At 45.6% G+C, this 18,314-nt stretch overlaps 1 protein-coding gene across 1 annotated transcript in view; it reads left to right on the forward strand.

The window, feature by feature from the left end:
* The window catches only part of med13a (mediator complex subunit 13a), an 86,672-nt gene that overhangs the window by 27,881 nt on the left and 40,477 nt on the right, over positions 1-18,314 (forward strand). The window contains exon 4 of the mRNA XM_080508853.1: positions 18,161-18,306. Within this exon, the coding sequence (XP_080364979.1) occupies positions 18,161-18,306 (146 nt within the window). The remainder of the gene's footprint in view (positions 1-18,160; positions 18,307-18,314) is intronic.

Consider the following 18,314-nt stretch of genomic DNA (forward strand, 5'->3'; position numbering starts at 1 on the left):
AGAAGCCAAGTCCTGTGTACTTATCCTCCTTTGCATCTTGTCTCCTTGGAGATGCCGGAGCTAGTCTTACTTGTGCTGCCACAGAGCAGCGCTCACCCCGGGGGGAGACTTGATGCTCATGGGTGGCATGATGCTGCATCTAATAACAGTGCTGAAATGTTACATCACGACCAGCGACTGGCTGGCCTCAGTGGGAGCGGGCTTGAAAATTTCCCGGGAATTTCCACGTTTATTGTCCCAAGAAAAGTGCACTAAACTGTACATTGTTTCATTGTGCAACACCTTTCCTTCCCCCCCCCACCTTCAATAACGCACACCCTAAACCGACCGCTGAACATTGTTTGCCAGCACTGCTGCTCATCTGTCTCCTTTAAGCACCTTGTTCACCTTTCATTGACAAGTAGGTCAGGGACTATTAGTAGTGCATCCTTCGAGAGCGCCTCTGTCATAAATTTTATTTGCACAATAAAACGGTTTCGCTGTCAATGTCATCTGTGGAGTTCGAGAAAGGAAAACATTTGCCGATCAGTTTTCTCATGGGCTCTTATAACGGCGTGAAGATCATCGGATGTCGAGCGACACAGAGGCCCCGTTTACGCAGCGTTTTCAAGGGAAAGTGCAAAACGACTGCGACGCGACTGCGCATGCACACCACGACTGTACTCAGTAGTTCTTCTGCACAATGGACGATAGCAGCAAGGGCGACCTCCGATGTGGCATGGCTATCAGTCCGTATTCCCACGACTGGCCCTACATGAAAATGACATGTTTTAAGTGTTTCTGCCATTTTTTGTAGAAACAAACGTCGCTTTCAAAATGTTGCTGTGTAAACACAGAACTTTCCTGAAACAAAAAAGAAAAGAAAAAACGGTGCATTTTCATATTAAATAAGACATACCAAGAAGTTGGTGCTGGTAGGCAGGTGTAATTTCAATTTTGCAGGTAGAACATCCAAACTCCACATATAAAAGCCCCTCAGTTAAACCCCTGACTTCAATCAGGAGACATTGTCATACACTTAAAACTAAACTACATTTATTCTACTGATTATATGCCAGCTTTCTCATAACTTTACATTTTATTGTTATTGACACATCGTTTGTCATAAACAACATTTAATGACACAAATTTGTTTGAGAGGCATCTGCTTCATGGAGACAGATTTAAAGCTTTATTGTCATTATATAAAGTTGCTATAAAAAGAATCTATGAACATAGCAGAGTTTAACAGATGTTACTGTACAGCTTGACGTTGTTTATGTATATCGTGTATTGTTTAATACAGGCATGTGTGCGTGGTTTCATTACAAAAACAAACAGCTGCACCTACTAGTGGTCCAACAGGATTTCTGCCGTTGCAGTGTAAACTGACATCGTTTTCAAAATGCTACCATGTAAACGTGAAATGTTTCTGAAACGAAAAATGCAAAAACACTGCGTTTTCGCCTGAAACTTTGTTGTGCAAACGGGCCGACAGTGGGGAGTAAAGCGTTGGTGCATTGATAGGAAGCGTATGATAAATCATTGCTTGCAAAAATAGGGATCCCTCCTGGGTGGTGCTCTCCGGTCAGTATTTATTTTTAATGACGGTGTCACACTTATCAACAGCCCTCACTCTGAGCGCTTCAAAAGCCGTCTCTCACAGACGTCGGAGAGCTAAGAATAATAAACAGTTGGGGATCGTCTTGCGGCACCGCTCGGCTCTGCACACGGGAAACACTGGATATCCCGCCGATCATCACACTGCTCCTGTGCCGCATCCAAAGTTTCCAGTTGGCCGAGGCTGCAGCCAGCTGACGGCGCTCATAACCTCAACCCCAGACCTCAGCGTGTGTTGAAATGCTTACATCATCTATCCGCCCCTCCTTCCTCTCAGTTCAGCCCGGCGTGGAGTACACAAACGATGACAGAAAACAGTAAAGGCAAAAAGGTCGCCCCTTCAGACGTCGGATATTTCGGCTATTTGTTTCCTCCTGATGATGTTCTTAAATGAGATCCGTGCATGCTGATTGGTCAAGCGCCTGTGTGTTGACATGAGCTGAGAATGGAGCAGCATGTGTTGACAGAGCTCACAGTAATTCTCTTTGTCTGGAGTGCAGGCGGCTCCAAGTTGTGCAGCCTGCTTCTTTCTGTAAACCTTACACTGCTAGGTAGACTGAAAATACAGAGAAAGAGCGGGAGCGAACACAAGGGAAGGGGGGGGCGGGGCGGGGGGTGGTGGTGGTGGTGGGGGGGGGGGTGCACGGGAGAGCTCCTCTCGGTTGTCATGGCAGCAGGGAAATGCACCCTGGGATGGTGTGTTTCCAAGGTGAAGCGAGATGCTGGTGCTCGATTGGTCAGCTTGAGGCAGACTAACTCGTTGACTTGCTTCTAATTGGCTGCATTACCCAAATTCGGAGCAACATTAAACCCAGGCTGCTTTGATGTCTTCATTTTATCCGGACAAAAGGGATATCGTTTCTTTTATCAGCATGGTACGTGCTCCGCGTTTACGCCGTCTACAGTGCGTTCCAACTGCTCTGCAATCAGCAGTGTTTGACTACCGCTCTGCTTTATTCAAATATGTGAGCTCTGTCGTGCATTCAGTTGTCGTTTCCCCCGACCTAAAGTGTCTTTCACAAATGAAGCTGTTATGAAACGGGGCCACTCTGCTGCAGCAGCAGCAGCGGCAGCAGCAGCAGCAGCAGCTCACATTGCACGAGCAAAGCATAAATGAATGAATGCAAAACACGGTTAAACACTAACAAATGTGCCCGTGTAAACATGCGCAACTGTCTGCACCCCGCTGCCCGACCGTGGGTTATGTGGGTGAGCACATTCTTCCTCTATTGTTTGGTCCTAGTGTTGGGAGGTGAGTGTGTGTGAGTCCTGGTGCGCCGTGGCAGGCGGAAGCCGAGAGCAGCACTCTGTTAAGTAGGACAGTGCAGGATAAAGGGCCACTGCCTCCAGTCTGGGGCTAAAGTGCTAAATTTATCCCCTCCCCGCTCCCAGCACAACACAAACACACAGGGAGACCGGGCACACAAACATGCTCGTCAACAATCGGCATGCAAAGCCAGTCCCGTGTCGAGGGCATCCGTGCAGTTGGCACACGAGGTTTTCATTAGGACGCGCGGTGGAAGACGCTGGGAATTTGCAGTCGGGGTGGGGGGGGGGTGACTGTGCTTGTAGTGTTCAGACAGACCGGTCACACTAATACAGGCATACAGCACAACTCAGCAGGTCATTTAAATACCCGACCCCCCCCCCACTCACACAGACACACTCGACCCCTTTACCCCCTGGTCTTTCCCTTTACTTCATCAGTCTCTCTAGCAACAGAAACTCCAGGGAGACGAGGCTATGGAACCATGTGACCCTGCGCTGTGGATAGATCATGTTGCTTGAGAGACCCTGTCCAGAAGATAAATATGGCTCTTAAAGGAAAATACCTAAGTTTTTTCATGGGCATCATTGTGTGTCCTAATTGCTGCACAATATTTAATAATGCATTTCCTCTTTTTGTGTCGCTTTAATAAGACTGTTGGGGAAGTGCTTAGCCATGAATTTGCACGTCCTCGCTAATTTCATCAATTTTCTGACTGCATTTGTCAAGACAATATTTGTGCATAAAGTCTTTGCCAGACAGGAACAAGTCAACAGTCTCTCTAAATAAATTTGCATCACTCGGTTTGCAAGAATGGATTTCTATCACAAAGCAGAATAAGGTATCGTACATCTGAGCAAATGCGATTACAAAAAGCTAATATGACTTTGATTAACACATTTCAAGATACTGTGCTCAGCGAGCCAAACATTTAGATTAATTCAAGCTGCGTGAGGATACAGGAGACCATTAAAGGCTCCTCGCACCTTATTGTAAGATTAGTCACTCATTTCCGCTCCTGAATGCCGTCCTCATTTCCTCTAATGCCAGCTAGAGGCCCTCGGAGAACAAAGAATCCATCTCCCATTAGTAAAGTTAACAGGCACCATTGTCTTTTTTTATGTATCGCAGCACTAAGGAAGCCTATTTTGGTGTCAGCAGTGAAATTCAAGGGGATCAACAGGGACACGTCTCTTATTCAGGCAGGGAATCCTGTGTCCTTAAATTTCCCTCTCGGTTTCCTTGTCCCCCCCTCCCCCCCCCCCGCCCCCTCGCCCGCTGCATTCCTCCCATTCCGACAGGGTTCCCATGTGACCACAGGCTACGGCCGAGCACAGGGCCAAGCGGAGGTCTGAAGAAGTCGTCATAGTTAATCCGTCAGGCGTCATTCCCTCGCCGTTCGCCCCTCCCGTCCTCTCCATCCTTTCCTAAGTAACCGCAATGCCTGTGGCACTGTCTTTAATCCAGAGGTTCAAACAGATGGTCACATTTGAAGCTAATCCCTTATATGGTTTTGGACTTTTCACCTCGGCCCTGTCAAGTGTTCGGCGGCTGCATTGTAGCCTCAAACGTCCAGATAAACCCAGAGAGGAAGTTGCTCCTTGTGCGGTGCCCGTCAAGTGTCGGTTTGATTTCCACTCCCCTGCAGAGTGCAGGTGGGCGTAATGGCCTAAAATAAAAACTTGATGTTTTGCAAAAAACGATATTATTGACACGATGACTTAAAAGCATTCAACGGCTGGGTGAAGAGAAATGCACTGATGCCACTTTTTTTGTATTTTTTTTTTAGCACTCATATTTGGCTACTTGCCGACACCAAGTACTGAGATGAGTACTTTATAATGCAATAACAACTCCTACTAAAAGAACTGCACCACTATTTATTTTATCACTGACACTCAACTATTCGCCGCTATTTTCTCAAACAGGACGCCAAAGTAAAATAATAACACGCCGCCACTCTGCGATCACGTGTCTGTGACTTCTGGTTCAAATTATTGACGTATTATATTCTGAAATCTACTGTTGACTTTTCTTTTTGTGAGAACTTCCTGACCTTTTAGGCTACCTCCACATTCTCCTGGTATTTGATAGTTTTATCGTTGACAGTCACTCGTAATAACAATCCGCCTTGGTCTATGGGAATGTCTGTACTCTTATTGTTAATGTTAACAAAAAAAACAATCAAATATGATAAGATCACGGATATAAACAACTGAGCACAATTTCTCGTACGCTTTACTTTTGTCCTGGATAATCTGAGGTGTCCACATGGCGGCTCTGCTCACAGGATGTTATAGCAGCGCATGTGGCTGATCTAAACTCTTCAACTAGTATGAATGCTCACACTCAGTATCAGAATCAATATCATTCATCCTATGAATGGGTATACTAATAAAAGATTAGAGGGATATGTTTTTAACAGAGCTTAAATGGCAATTTCTTTCCTTTTGAACGAATTGTAAAAATGTGAATGAAAGACAATAGTGTGTTTGAAATAGAAAATGTCAGAAGATTATTGTCATGAATCTCAAAAAAAACCTCCTGAATTGATTTGTTGTTTTGAGCCGAGCAGGCCACTTCATGGTTTTCTTTTCTTTTCATTGTTCTTTTACTTTGCTCTCAATTTTAGCTTTTAATTTGAATGTCTCACTTTATGAGCAAATCAACCTGAAGATTATTTTTTAAAATTCTTTCATTCCTGCAAAAATAGATGCATAGAACGCTTCACAGATACCACCAGTCGAGAGTTTTAGTTTGAATGATTCATTATATACAGGGATGTATTTGAGATCGATTTGCATCAGATGTTTTTTTTCCATTTACCCCAGAGTCAAAATCCTATCACATATTTTCCAGTTATCCCTTATTTAGTTATAGAAGAGCATTTGGAAGAGACATGAGGACTGTATGTGACTGTAACAGAATCAATAAGTACATTTCCACAGCTTCCTCCACCAACAACCCTGAAATTTATACAAATAATGGCACACATATCTCCTCAGCTCTAAGAGCGCTTCCACTGTATCACTCACCAGAGCTATCAGTGGGCTGATGAAGAAGAAATGTAGAAGAAATCTTTATTGTGCCTCAATTTAATGTTGAAAGAACATCTGGAAAACTTGATAAGAGTTTGGTTTAAGCTCAAAGATAAAGGAAAGGTTCTGAGAAAAGCAGAAATATGCTTGTTTCTCTTCCATCAGGTCATTTTGTTGAGTGCAAATCAACAACAAAAACCTATCAAATCAGTTGTTTTGTTGGAACTGTCTGTCTTTGAAGGCCACACCAGTTTCCTTCTGAAGTTGTGTCTTCCTATTTCCCCCCCCCCCCGAACATTTGTCACGAATTACTGTTTTTGGTGGTTCCAGTCAAACGGACGCATGTTCTATACCTGCCACATCCAGACAAAGACTGTGGAGATCGTCACTCTGACTTACCTGTCATTATTTGAGAATCTACTGCAAGGACATCACAGAGCGACGCACGCCAACACCGACTGTCAGTTTAGAATCGTCGATGAACCTCTCAGACACGTTTTGATCCTCTATAAAATAAAGACAGAGAAAACTGGTTCAAGCGTCACATAGACTGATTATCGACTGAGGATTTATCACATAAACTGTTCAAACATGGTCCGACCTCCAGCGCTCCTCCGGCTTGCCCAGTCGTTCACTTCCGCTGGGAGTGAACATTAGAGCAGAGCAACATTTTCTCGAGAAATCTGGCTAAACTGTGTGAACGTCTCCTCTCTCGCTCCTGTAGACACTTGTTTCTCTGAAAGGACCTCTCGACGTGACCTGTAGTGGTCACAAACACTCTGCACCCGGATCGCGAGATGTGTTGAGGAAGGTTTTGAGGTCAACGACTATGCTTACGTGCTCTATAACGGGAACATCATGTACACTGCTCAGAAAAGATCTGCCCTCGGTATTCTCTCCAGTCAGTGTTGAAGGAAGGACGGGGGGGGGGGGGGGGGGGGGGGCTCACTGGACCTCTGGTGCTTCTTATTTCTTAGCTAATAAATTGTTGGACAGCAGGAGACGTGGAGGCGGTTTGCTGTCATACAATGAATAGTGTAGGACTCCTATTATTAAAGATTTTTATTTGCGAATGGTCACATTGTGGGCTTGCTTCAATAGTGAATTCAAACAAGCATGCGTCAAAAGAAAACAAGTAAGGGGATTTAATGTTTTGCTTGATCGTCGGACATGACGGATGAGCGTCCAAACCTGTGAAGTTTGTTTGAGTTTGCACACAGTGGCTCCCTCACTGCAAGCTGACGCGGAAGTTCACCTTGATTCCAACAGATTCGGCGCGCCTCCGATATTCATTCTGACATTCCCTGCAAGTTAATTAATTTGTTCTGCAAGACAAAGAGATTATGTTGGCCTGTTAACCTTTCCTCGTTTCTCTTGGACGCCCTGAGAAAAAAGCCCACAAATTCAGCCGTGGCATTCAGCTACTTGTAGAATGTGTTGGCGCTCGGAGTCAAACCTTTAAAGTGATAGTGCAACAAGGTTTTTCAAAAAGCGTTTTATCTTGTTTGAGAGAAAGAAGAAAAAAAAAAAGGCCAGAAGAAGCTTCTTTGGGTTCTCTGCAGAAACCAAGCTTTAATCCAGGATAAGGCTGACTAATTGCCCCCAGGCTCTGAGTAATGAACCTTTATTATTACAACAACTGAACAACGCATTTTACTTATTTCGAGTCGACTGGGCGATTCAACCCGGACTCCAAACCAGCCAAAGCAAACAGTAACAAACGGTCTTCTCCCGCAGAAGGTCTTGCAGTGTTTTATACCACCCGGTTGATTGTAACCATATCATGTGCTATGAGCGGCGTGCGCGTTTTGACAACTAAATGCACATCACACTAAGTGCTTCTTTCACCAGAAGAAACAGATGTCGTGTCAGTCGTGATGCAGTTTTGCAAAGTGATTACTCGGATGTGGTAATGAGGACAATTACGGGGAGGATTTTTCCAGAAAAGCAAAGGTGTTCGACTCTGATTGAGACGGTGACTTTGGAGCTGACAACAGGTGAATTAGAGGAGCCCTGCTGTGCATAACTCTCTCACTCGTGTGTGTGTGTTGCTGTCAGGGTTATGTCAGTATTATGTTTAGTCGGCTCCTGCTGGATCCTCGTGCGGTTATGATACACTCGCCGAGGATCGGATTTCTCCTCTTTTCATGGACTTGTCGTTCCATCTCTTCCCATTTCTCCCGTCCTCCAAAGTTTAATCTGACATACATAAAGAGGCTCAGCCCCCCCCCCCCCGCCCCGCCCCCACCACCACCACCACCACCATTTGTAGCAGAGGGAAATCAATTCAAAGTAATAGAGCTCTGCATGTGTGATGGCGCTGACCTTAAGAGTTTAATCCCAGTGTTTTCTGCAGCACCTTCTCCCCTGTGTAAAGCGTCACTGCAGCTCGAGCTGGCGCGTCTCACCCGGGCCTCCCGTGTTTTGTTTTGTTGTGTTTGTGTTGCTCTGGCAGGAAGACAGCGCCGTTGTTTCCCCAGCGGTGGTCAGGTGGCGAGACATTAAGGAAGATTACATCACAGTGGAGTTGTGTCCCGTTAATTCTCCGCCATTACCACCTTTTGCTCTTCATCCCGCGTGTTCTCTCTTATCTTCCCGTCTTCATCCTTTGCTCCCGAGCAAACATATCCACGAAACAAAAGCGTTCTCTTTATTCTTATCATTTGGCTTGTTTCCTTTCTCCCGTCAAACGCCTTTGAAGTCGAAAAGCTTAATGTGCGCTGCCATTCATTGTCGGGCATTTTCCTGATCGCTGCAGCTGTGATGCAAACCAAACAGTAGTGTTGTTGTTCAGGAAGAAGGCCTCTCCGCTCCTTCCAAGAAAAAAAACTTTGATCGCGAACCGTGATTTCTGAGCAAGCTTTCTTACATCATTGTCCACAGTCACAACAATTCATCCACGTCCGCGCTGCGTCTTCCACTGTAAGCCCCCCCCAATCATTGTTTATTAATGTTGTGCCAGAAGCTGTGCCCATGCCAGCGTGTCCCGTCACCGCAGCGGCGGCGGCACACGACCAGTCAAAACATGTTTACACGCCGCGGATCATCACAACAAGCCGCTGCAAATGGCAGCCGGCCACGGACGCGCCAGGCCAGAGGTGACCGCAGTGTAAAAGTACGGCAGGGAAAAAATGGACACGAGTGGAGAAGTTTCCGTTTCCCAGCAGAAGGCGACGCTTGTTGTTGTGCCGTAGGAAGTGGACATCAGCGAATCGGAAGCTCGGTGGTTAGATCGCGGGCCGGCCAAGCCCAGCAAACATCCGAGGAATGTCACAGCGCCTTCTTTTTTTTTTTCCCCCCTCTCCCTCCCTCCCAGCTCCGTCTGCATGTCTCTCTGCTTCGCTGGCTCCGTGGCCCACAGCTGACATCAAGTGTTGTATTACTTTTGTAACGGTGTGTTCCTGTGCATGCGCTTGTCATTTCATACCTAAGCAGAAAGGCATGTTGACTTCCAAGCAGCGAATGGTTTGTCAGAGATCTGGCATCTTTTACAGCCCCGACAGTAATCGTTTTATATTTTCTCGCAACTCAATAAAACTCACAAAGAGAGTGATTACCATAACAGTAATAAAACACTGCGGCAGCACTTCTAAGTGATGTAAAACAGCTCATCTCAAAGCAAACAAGAAGAAGAAGAAAGAAAAAAAAAAAAATAGCCAGGCATAAAGTAGTGACAGTATGTCATGCTGGAGCACAACTTTATTTGGTGCACATATTGTGAAGAGCCAAAGACTGTAACAAAAGTGGAAAGCGAGAGATATAAAATGTTGAAATGCCTCTAATGCTTAAAACTGTGGCAGGGAATCCTATCTGTAATCCTGCGATAGAACAAAAAAAAAAAAAAAATGCTATTATGCACACTGCACATTAATTTATTGCAGCTCAGGCGATGAATGGGTAAATTTGGATGCGATGTCCCCGTAGGTTTGCATGGGCAACTGCTTTTGTTGCCATTTGCTGGAACAACGAGCCACAAATTCATCTGCTGGCAAGCCTGGACACAGATAACACGTAGGAGATAATGGGATGATGTTGCTCACTGAGTAATTGTTTTATTCAGAAACAAGCGTCTCGTTACTTTCCTCCACCGCAGCGCTCCATTGTTGATTTGTCAGATAGAGAAGTACAGCGGTTTTGTGAGAGTAAGAAATAATCCTTGCAAGAACCAAAAGTTTGACTTCATGCAAGATTTATTTATTTATTTATTTTGGAAGCGGATCAATGATCAGAAATATGAGCTGATTGATAATGTGATCAGCAGATCGGTGCAGCCGGGGACGAAGCGATGAGGACGAGTTGATCGCCTTAAAACTAAGCTATGAAACATATTGAGAGTTAACTGGAAGTTCAAGGTTCAAGGTTCAAGGTGTTTTATTTGTCATTTCAACAGTAAAAGCCAGGTTTCACAGTGTAATGAAATTCTTACTTTGCCGTCTACCCTGGTGCCGACATACATAAATAAATAAGTATATACACAAGAAAATAGAATAAAAATATAATAAAATAACAGAGCAGTGCAAAATATTAGTTAAAAAGTGAGATGTGCATTGTGTGCAATGTACAGATTAAATGTCAACATGTTCAGAATCTGTTCAGAAGTCTGATGGCAACGGGGAAGAAAGAGTTTTCTGGCTTCAGATGTCGGGACAAGAAAATAGGTGTGCGGTGAATTTACAATTTTCTGACTTTGATGGATAAGTCACTCTTACTGAGAGATAGCCCTCATTGTGTTTATTGATTTTTGTGTGTTTTCAGAGTTGAAGTGCTTTGACTTTTTGCTTTTTGACTGTAACCGACGCCTTCAGTCTGTCATCGTAACCTGATTGGATTAAAGGACCGGTCCAGGGTGCAACCGGTCCTCAGGCCCCGTTGAGAGCCACTGGAAATGCACGTTTTTGAAATTGGCTCTTTATGAAAACGGGACGGATTATATTCTGGGATGAAACGTGTGCAGTTGTGAGCGACATCTCAACCTCTGACACACAGTCAACAATTCCCTGCAGTTTGTGAAACTGTGAAACTGCCACACAAGTGTTGGTGGTGCCAAGTTTCTGCTGTACTGCAGGTCATGCATTAACGTGAGGTCATGTGCAGCGTGCAGCACAGGATTAACAGGCTGGGGGGGGAAAAAACATACCGATTCACAGCAATCGTGACGTATTAAAATCAGCACGAGTTATTGGCACATTTTACAGTCTGACTATCCTGCATCCTTGATTTTAAATACTCGATTCCACAAACCACGTGTGTAAACCGTTGTAGCACAATACAATCCCGTGGTCATCCGTACAGGCGGAGGCTGTCAGTCACACTCGGCTCCTTCGCCGCCGCCACGGCTGGTCTTTGGCACCTCATTTCCGTGGCGTGCCAGCTGAAGGCAAATGTGCCCACCTGCCTTCCTTTGTATTCATCCTCGCTTTTAAATCCCCTCTGGATTATCTTATTGTCTTCTCGGCGAGCCAAAGGCCACGGGCCATTTGCATGAGCGGGAAGCGGCCGCGTGGACGACGGGAGTGGCGTGCGAGCGAGCAGAGAGCAGAGAGCGGCCCCGGCTTTGTGCCAGCCGATGGACGAAGAGCGCGGCAGAGAGCAGTGGGAGGAAAAGTGAAGAAAGATGATGAGTCGATCTCGTGACTGGTTTGGAGTCCGCAGCAGCTTGACTTTCTCTGTGGCGCAAATATGAAGAGGTGAAGATCCACAATGTGTGACGATCTGACAAGCTCGTGATCTGTACGATTGATACAATTTCGCTCCCACTTATTTGAGAAAAAGTTAGAATCTACAGAACTCTTCATATTATGAGAAATCGCACCGAGGGGTCGCACATTAGATCACTTGTATTTCAACTAAAGCCTTTGTTTTGGCATGTCATAACAATGCAACAGCAGGATCTTGGATTTAATGTAATCTGTTCTTGCTAAAAATAATTTGAGTCTTCATTAAAATAATCTTGATCAATTTGGCTTTATTCCATAGGCATCGCCTTTTTAAAACTTCCCCTTCATTTACACTTTCGCCCGCTCTCTCCCCTGTTTGCTCACCACTCTTGAAATGTTAATAAAGTTCCTTTAATGACATAGGAAAGAAGCAAAGTGCATATTTATTAAGGAGGGATTTCTGAGTGGATTAGCTGCTGATAGGTGTTGTTGTGATTGCAGGCATGCTCGGTCCTCTGTGGGACTGAACGGTGGCCTTGGGTTTTGGCCTTTTTATTTATTTTATTTTTGTGGAAGCGTAGGCAGTAACTGGCTGCAGGGGAAATGACATTCTGAAATCCCTCACAACGGGAGTCTTGAGGCACGTTCTGCACACTATAACAGACACAATGTGCCGTGGATTATGACCCTCAAGGGGTCCCGCAAGGAATTCCTGAGGACCCCTAGGCAAAGAATGAAGTTTTCAAATGAAATCATCATAAATTTATGATTTAATTTAGAGTTGGGGCGTGAAGGGGGTGGGGGGGGGGGGTGTCGGAGGGGCTGTCTGCATTCCTCTAAAATGATACGAAGCCGCCGCGACAGGCCGTGAAAAAGTTGGCTCCTGATCTCCAGCAACACCACAACTTGTGGATTTTACACAAACAGAAATGTGGCAATTAGTCGGCTAAAGTGGGCTGATGGTTAGTCTGCTGCATTTATAGCTTACGTGTTGGTGCTGCAGAAACTCACAGTTGATCCTTATGGATCACCCCCTTACGTGTGTGTGTGTGTGTGTGTGTGCGTGCGTGCGCGCGTGCGAACCGCAGACTAATTGCAAAGTTTAATAGTTTTAAATGAAGGTTTACAACGCAGTTACTTTTTAAAGTGGCAATCCTTTAAATTTTGATGTGGATTTGCAATAAACGAGATCAAACTAAAGCTTTGAACAAGTCGGCCTTTAAAGCGGCTGATAATCACTCGTGGCTGCTCAGGGTGCAGATATAAATCATGAGTCCCAATCATTTCATGTTTCTGCTTTTAAAATATACCCCCCAAAAAATTAATGAATTAATTCCTCATTTGGGGCCAAACAAGTAGCCGGTCCACCCGGCTTGTGACGGGATCTGAAAAACAATCCGATCCATAATTCGTTGATGCAATCCGAAGCCCGAGCCTTGTGATCTTTCACAGCTCGGCTGCTTATGATCTTCTAATGCTCTGCTAAGCTGATCTGCTGCTGGACGTGGCGGTGTGTAAACCACACCGACCTGAGAGGCGGCTTTCATTTCGCCTCCGACTCGCAGCGAAGAAGAAAAAGCAGTGATGTAAAAGAGAATAGTTGTTAAATCAGTGTTGTGGTTTCCATTACCTACACTTGACCTGCCCGCCTCATCTCAGCTACCACACACTTTTTCACCATGCTTACCAGCTGTCCACAGGGTGAGTAGGTGTGTGTGTGTGTGCGTGTGTGTGTGTGTGCGTGTGTGTGTGTATTTGCCACACCAGCAGGCCGCGGGTGTTTGCAGAAGAATTGAATCTGGCACGTTGCTCGCGTGTTTGTGTGGACAGGGTTTGTGATCGCCGCTGCTTGCAGACAGATCCTGTGGACTCGTGTTGCACTTTGTCACAGTGCGAGCTTTGACTGCATTCTGCTGCTGCAGTGTGTGCGTGCGTGCGTGTGCATGTGTGTGTGTGTGTGTGTCAGAGAGCGAAAGTAGTCACGCTCAAGTAGAGTTGCCGCACCTGTCGGCTTCCCTCATTGTGGGCTTCCTTCAAGTGTTGGTGTTTGAAATTGCAGTATTTAACACTGATACATAAATTCAGCATTTGGTATGAAAGATGCTGCATAAAGTGGTATTTTAATGAAGACAAAGAGCATTATCTCGAGCTGCTTTTATGACCATTTAGCATGAGAATGTGTAAATGTCAGCAGCTGGTATGCCTCATAATCTTCTTAACCTATCAGCCAAACCCGATTGAGCAATCTGTACAATCACATTTGTAAAGAAATTGATTTAAATCTGGTGTGATAGTGTCCGTGCGCACGCGTGTGTGTGTGTGTGCACACGGGTGTGTGTGTGTGTTTACGCGAGCCGGGTTGTACTTCTGCCTGCTGGGCCACAGATGGCAGCCCTCTACCTCCAGCCTCCAAAGTGCCCTGCAAACACAGATGTGTGTGTGTGTGAATGTGTAGCGTCAGGTTTTCTGTGCACGCCACGTTTCTGTCGATGTCCGCAGAATACACCGGCACATTTTTGTCTCACTCTACGGCCTCTTCCTCCCGCCGCCCCTCGTCACTCTACCGGCTGTTTTTCCCTTCTTTCCGCTGTAAACAGTCGGAGCACAGTGTCCGATCGGTCAGCGCCGCGGATCACGCCCCCCCCCCCCCCCCCCCCCCGTCATCGCTTGACATACTAATCAGTTCTTTCATTTCTTGAAAATTGAGAAGAGGAGTGTGGAATAACTCGCCGCCCTCACTGGCTTGTCTCTTTGCCCTGCTATGGCTTTGTGCTGGACGAGACTCGCCGAGCGTCTCGGCCTCTCCTCCTGTTTCACGCCTGCGAGATGGTTAGGGTTATTTAACGACGTCACGGCAGCTTTTCACTTCCTGGGCACCCGAGCCGGCGTTGCACACCTTCCACCAGCCCGTGGCCTCGTTCCCCTCACCTGCACAATTTCCTTTCCCCGTTAGTGTTTCCTTGTTTGTCTCGCTAATAGCTGCTCTTCTTGCTGCCGTCGTGTCTTTAATCCTGATGACACACAATCACCGGGTCACTTTTAGCTCCTAAAGTTTATGTGGAACTTTGTCTGTTTGTTTTATTTTGTTAATGTGGTTTAATGACGAGTGAATGCGTGAGCACAGAACAGACACGGTGAGCCTGTTCCTGTTGTTCACTCCTTTTACCTGAGATCAGCCGCGTTCATCGGCAAATGCAGTGACTCACATCTGAGTCATAAAAAGTGTGATTCATGTTATGAATTACTTTTACTTTTTTTATTTATTTTTTTCATCATAACAGACTACACCACTCGTCAGCAACCATTATGACCAGAATAACAATTTCTCTCACCAAACAAAATTCATGTGGCGCCACAAAAACATGTCTGTGTTTTGCCATTTCGACAAAAATGCTCTTATGTTGCATTGAAGATTCATAAGTGGAATATAGAAGACTAAACATTCTATTTTTATTCGTTTTTGTTGCCGGGCGATAGCAGTTTCGCAGCTTTTTAATTAAAAGAAACTTTAATAGATTTAATTTTACCAGTTTTCACTGTCTTTTTAGTCTTTTATGAATGTTTTTCTTCCTTTTAAAGAGTTTAACCATAAATGTATACATTTTATCCATTCAAAACATTTTACAATTTAGTTATTTATTTAAACTGTTTTTTTTCCTTTTTAGCTCTTTCGAGCACGTTCAGCCAATTCTGATGTTATTTTATTTTTCATGTGTTTAAGTTTATTTTGTTTATTTTTTATTTTGTGGCCTTTTGTAACTTTTTTTTTCTTTTCTTTCCAAAATCATTTGGAAAATTAGTCTGACATGCTTATGACATACAAAATGTTGCCAAACCTTCACAACAGAAAAGGGCTGCGGAGCCGCGGGTCGCAGACCCCTGGAATAGACTCTCGTAGACTCAGTTGTGGGTTTGATTATCCCGAGAGGCAAATACGATCTCGACAGTGAAATGTTTAAAACATTTCTCCTATCGCTGTTGCATTATGCATGTTTCTACAAACCCACCCTGGCAGCATGGCTTTGAGGCTCGTTTGATAGCAACGACAGCGTCACTGATAGCTCAACTCAAATTTCTTAAAAATTTTATCAAATTAAATTATTAAAAATCTAATTTATCTATGCTTTATCATTTTACTTTATTTTTACAATTGTCTTGCTGGTTTGGTTCCACCATTGGAAACCTCTTGCGGCATTGAAGCATTTACCCAAGAAATGAAGTAGAAGAAGAACTTTGGCTCAGCTGGTGTTGTGACGAGAAATCGATGGCCGTTGAGTTAAACGTGTCTCGTGCCGTAACGCCACTTTGTTTTCATAACATGCCGCCGTGTCATTTTCAAATGTGCTGCCATACACGGCGGTTTTTTGCATGACGTTGCATGCACGCTGTCATGTTTAGCCCAGCGACGCTAACGCGACATCGCCTCAGGCCGACATCTTTCTGCCCAGTTAAACTGGCGTCTGTCTCAGATTCACTTCATCGAATTAACAGGAGCTATTTTTGTCATTCCAGCCACAGAATATCTCACTTACTGTCAGCTAAAAAAGAAAAAAGAAAAAAAAACTGGAAGCTCGCTAAATGATTTGTGCTCTGCTCTTTAAAAAAAAAAAAAAGAAGAAGAATTTAGTGAATCTGTAGAATTTGTCAACTGACGTGTCAGAACAGAGCTGAGCATCATTTCTCACGTCCACTCAGTGACTTATAGCCGCAGCACAGATCTGATCGAGCCGATCTCACATAAAGAAGTGGCCCTGCGATCAGGACGTCTGTAATTACAACAGGTAATAATGTACACTCCTCTCGGTGTAGAATTTCCCGACTTGTGAGGATTTTTACCCCCTCGATTTCTGTGCAAACGGCGGAGTGTGGCGGGGCTTTCTGCCTGAACAACATGTGACTGGGTCTGGCAGCCGTACCCTGTCCTCACATGAACTTTTAAGAGCGGGCGCTTCGCAGTACAGTTTGTCTCCCCCATCACTTCCATTGTAGTTGCTTTTCGCGGGGCTGCTGCGCCGCGGCTCGGAGGACACGAGTGATCACAGCCACAGATAACCGGCCCCATTTGCATATGGCCATGTGAATATTGTATTAAACGGGTCTTTGAACTTTATGGCAGTAGCTGTCCCGACACCAAAACACTAAACATTTGCATACTCTGGTGGCGTCACTGAGCACATTGCTGTCTGTCTCCGGCTCTTAACCGTCCTCATTAAGCTCCCAGCTATAGAATTACAATATTCACAGATGAGAGCCTCCTTATTTTGCCAGAAAAAGAAGTCTAAGATGAATGTCAAACTCTGCAGGGCTTAGGGCATCTCTTCACTACGTAGGTGGTATTATCTTATTGAAGTGCTCTCTCTTTCTTCCCATCTCCGAGCGCCTCGCTCTCCTCCTCTGCTCCTTCTCTTTAATCCTCTGCAGAGTAGGTGTGTCAGAGCGCCAGAGACGGGGAGAGAAGACTGATATTTGCTTAACCAAATCCTCAGAGAAGGCGACCCTCTTTGATCCACTCCCAAATGCACTGCGTCCGCTCTCATTTGGTCGTTCGTCTGTCACGCTGTCCCGGTGTGTTTGCACGTGTGTGTGAGTGTGTGTTGAACAAGAGAAAGAGGGATGGAGGAAGAGAGCGAGAGAGAGAGAGAGAGAGAGAGAGGAGGGAAGCCTGCAGACAATGCCCTGCATTTTACCCAGCTCTGCTCTTCTTCCGTCTGCCGTGTCCTCGCTTTCTGTTCCCTCTTTAACTTGTCTTTTTTTTTTTTTTTTTGTGCACTGCTGAGGTCAGACTGGCACAGGCAGGCGTTGCTGTAAGCAAAGCTTGTGTGTGTGTGTGTGTGTGTGTGTGTGTGTGTGTGTGTGTGTGTGTGTGTGTGTGTGTGTGTGTGTGTGTGTGTGTGTGTGTGTGTGTGTGTGTGTGCGTGTGCGTGTGTGAGAGAGGAGGTACTGTTTTGTGGCTGAGACTATTGGCAAGAACGCCAGGGTTAGCCAGGGCTTGCCCCTTTGTTTTTTTACACACGAGATGTACCGAAGCAAGCGCGCGTACACACACACACACACACACACACACACACACACCGCGCCACCTGTGAGTGGAGCTGCATTGACTCACTGCCGTCCTGACTCAGGCGCATGCTATTTACGGCTCCAAAACTGTAAACTCCCACCCATGTTGGAGGGATTCCTGTTCCAGGATGAAGCGCTCGCTTCATTATTATCTATCTGAATGAAAATGTGCGCCGAACATTTCAGAACAGCCGTCTTTGTATCAGATTGTAGCCTCCTCCTGTACGCCGCGCTATCGGCCTATCACTGGTTTCATCTTTTCTATTCAGTCGGTCGTTTTGAAGCAGAATATGAGTGAGACGAGAGAGATCCCATTGTATCTTCAGTCTGAAAAAGACACGGGTTTTTATAATCACACTTTCTACCTTTCTTCTCGGTACCATTGCTTCTCGTTCTTTCTCTCACCGCGCAGACTATCTGACACCCCCGCCGTCCGCCTCTCAAGACTATTGGAGTTATCCATTGTGGGGCCTCGCGTCTTTTGAAAAGCTTCCCGGGTGGCAAATGAGTCACCCAGTCTTTTTCTCCTCTCCCCTCAGCGAGCACCTGTCCTGCGCCTTCACCTTCTTCTTACACGGCGAGAGCAACGTGTGCACCAGCGTGGAGATCAACCAGCACCAGCCCGTCTACCACCTCACCGAGGAGCACCTCACCCTGGCTCAGCAGGCGTCCAGTCCCTTCCAAGGTCAGTCC

Source organism: Blennius ocellaris, assembly GCF_963422515.1.
Source record: "Blennius ocellaris genome assembly, chromosome: 14".
Taxonomy (NCBI): domain Eukaryota; kingdom Metazoa; phylum Chordata; class Actinopteri; order Blenniiformes; family Blenniidae; genus Blennius; species Blennius ocellaris.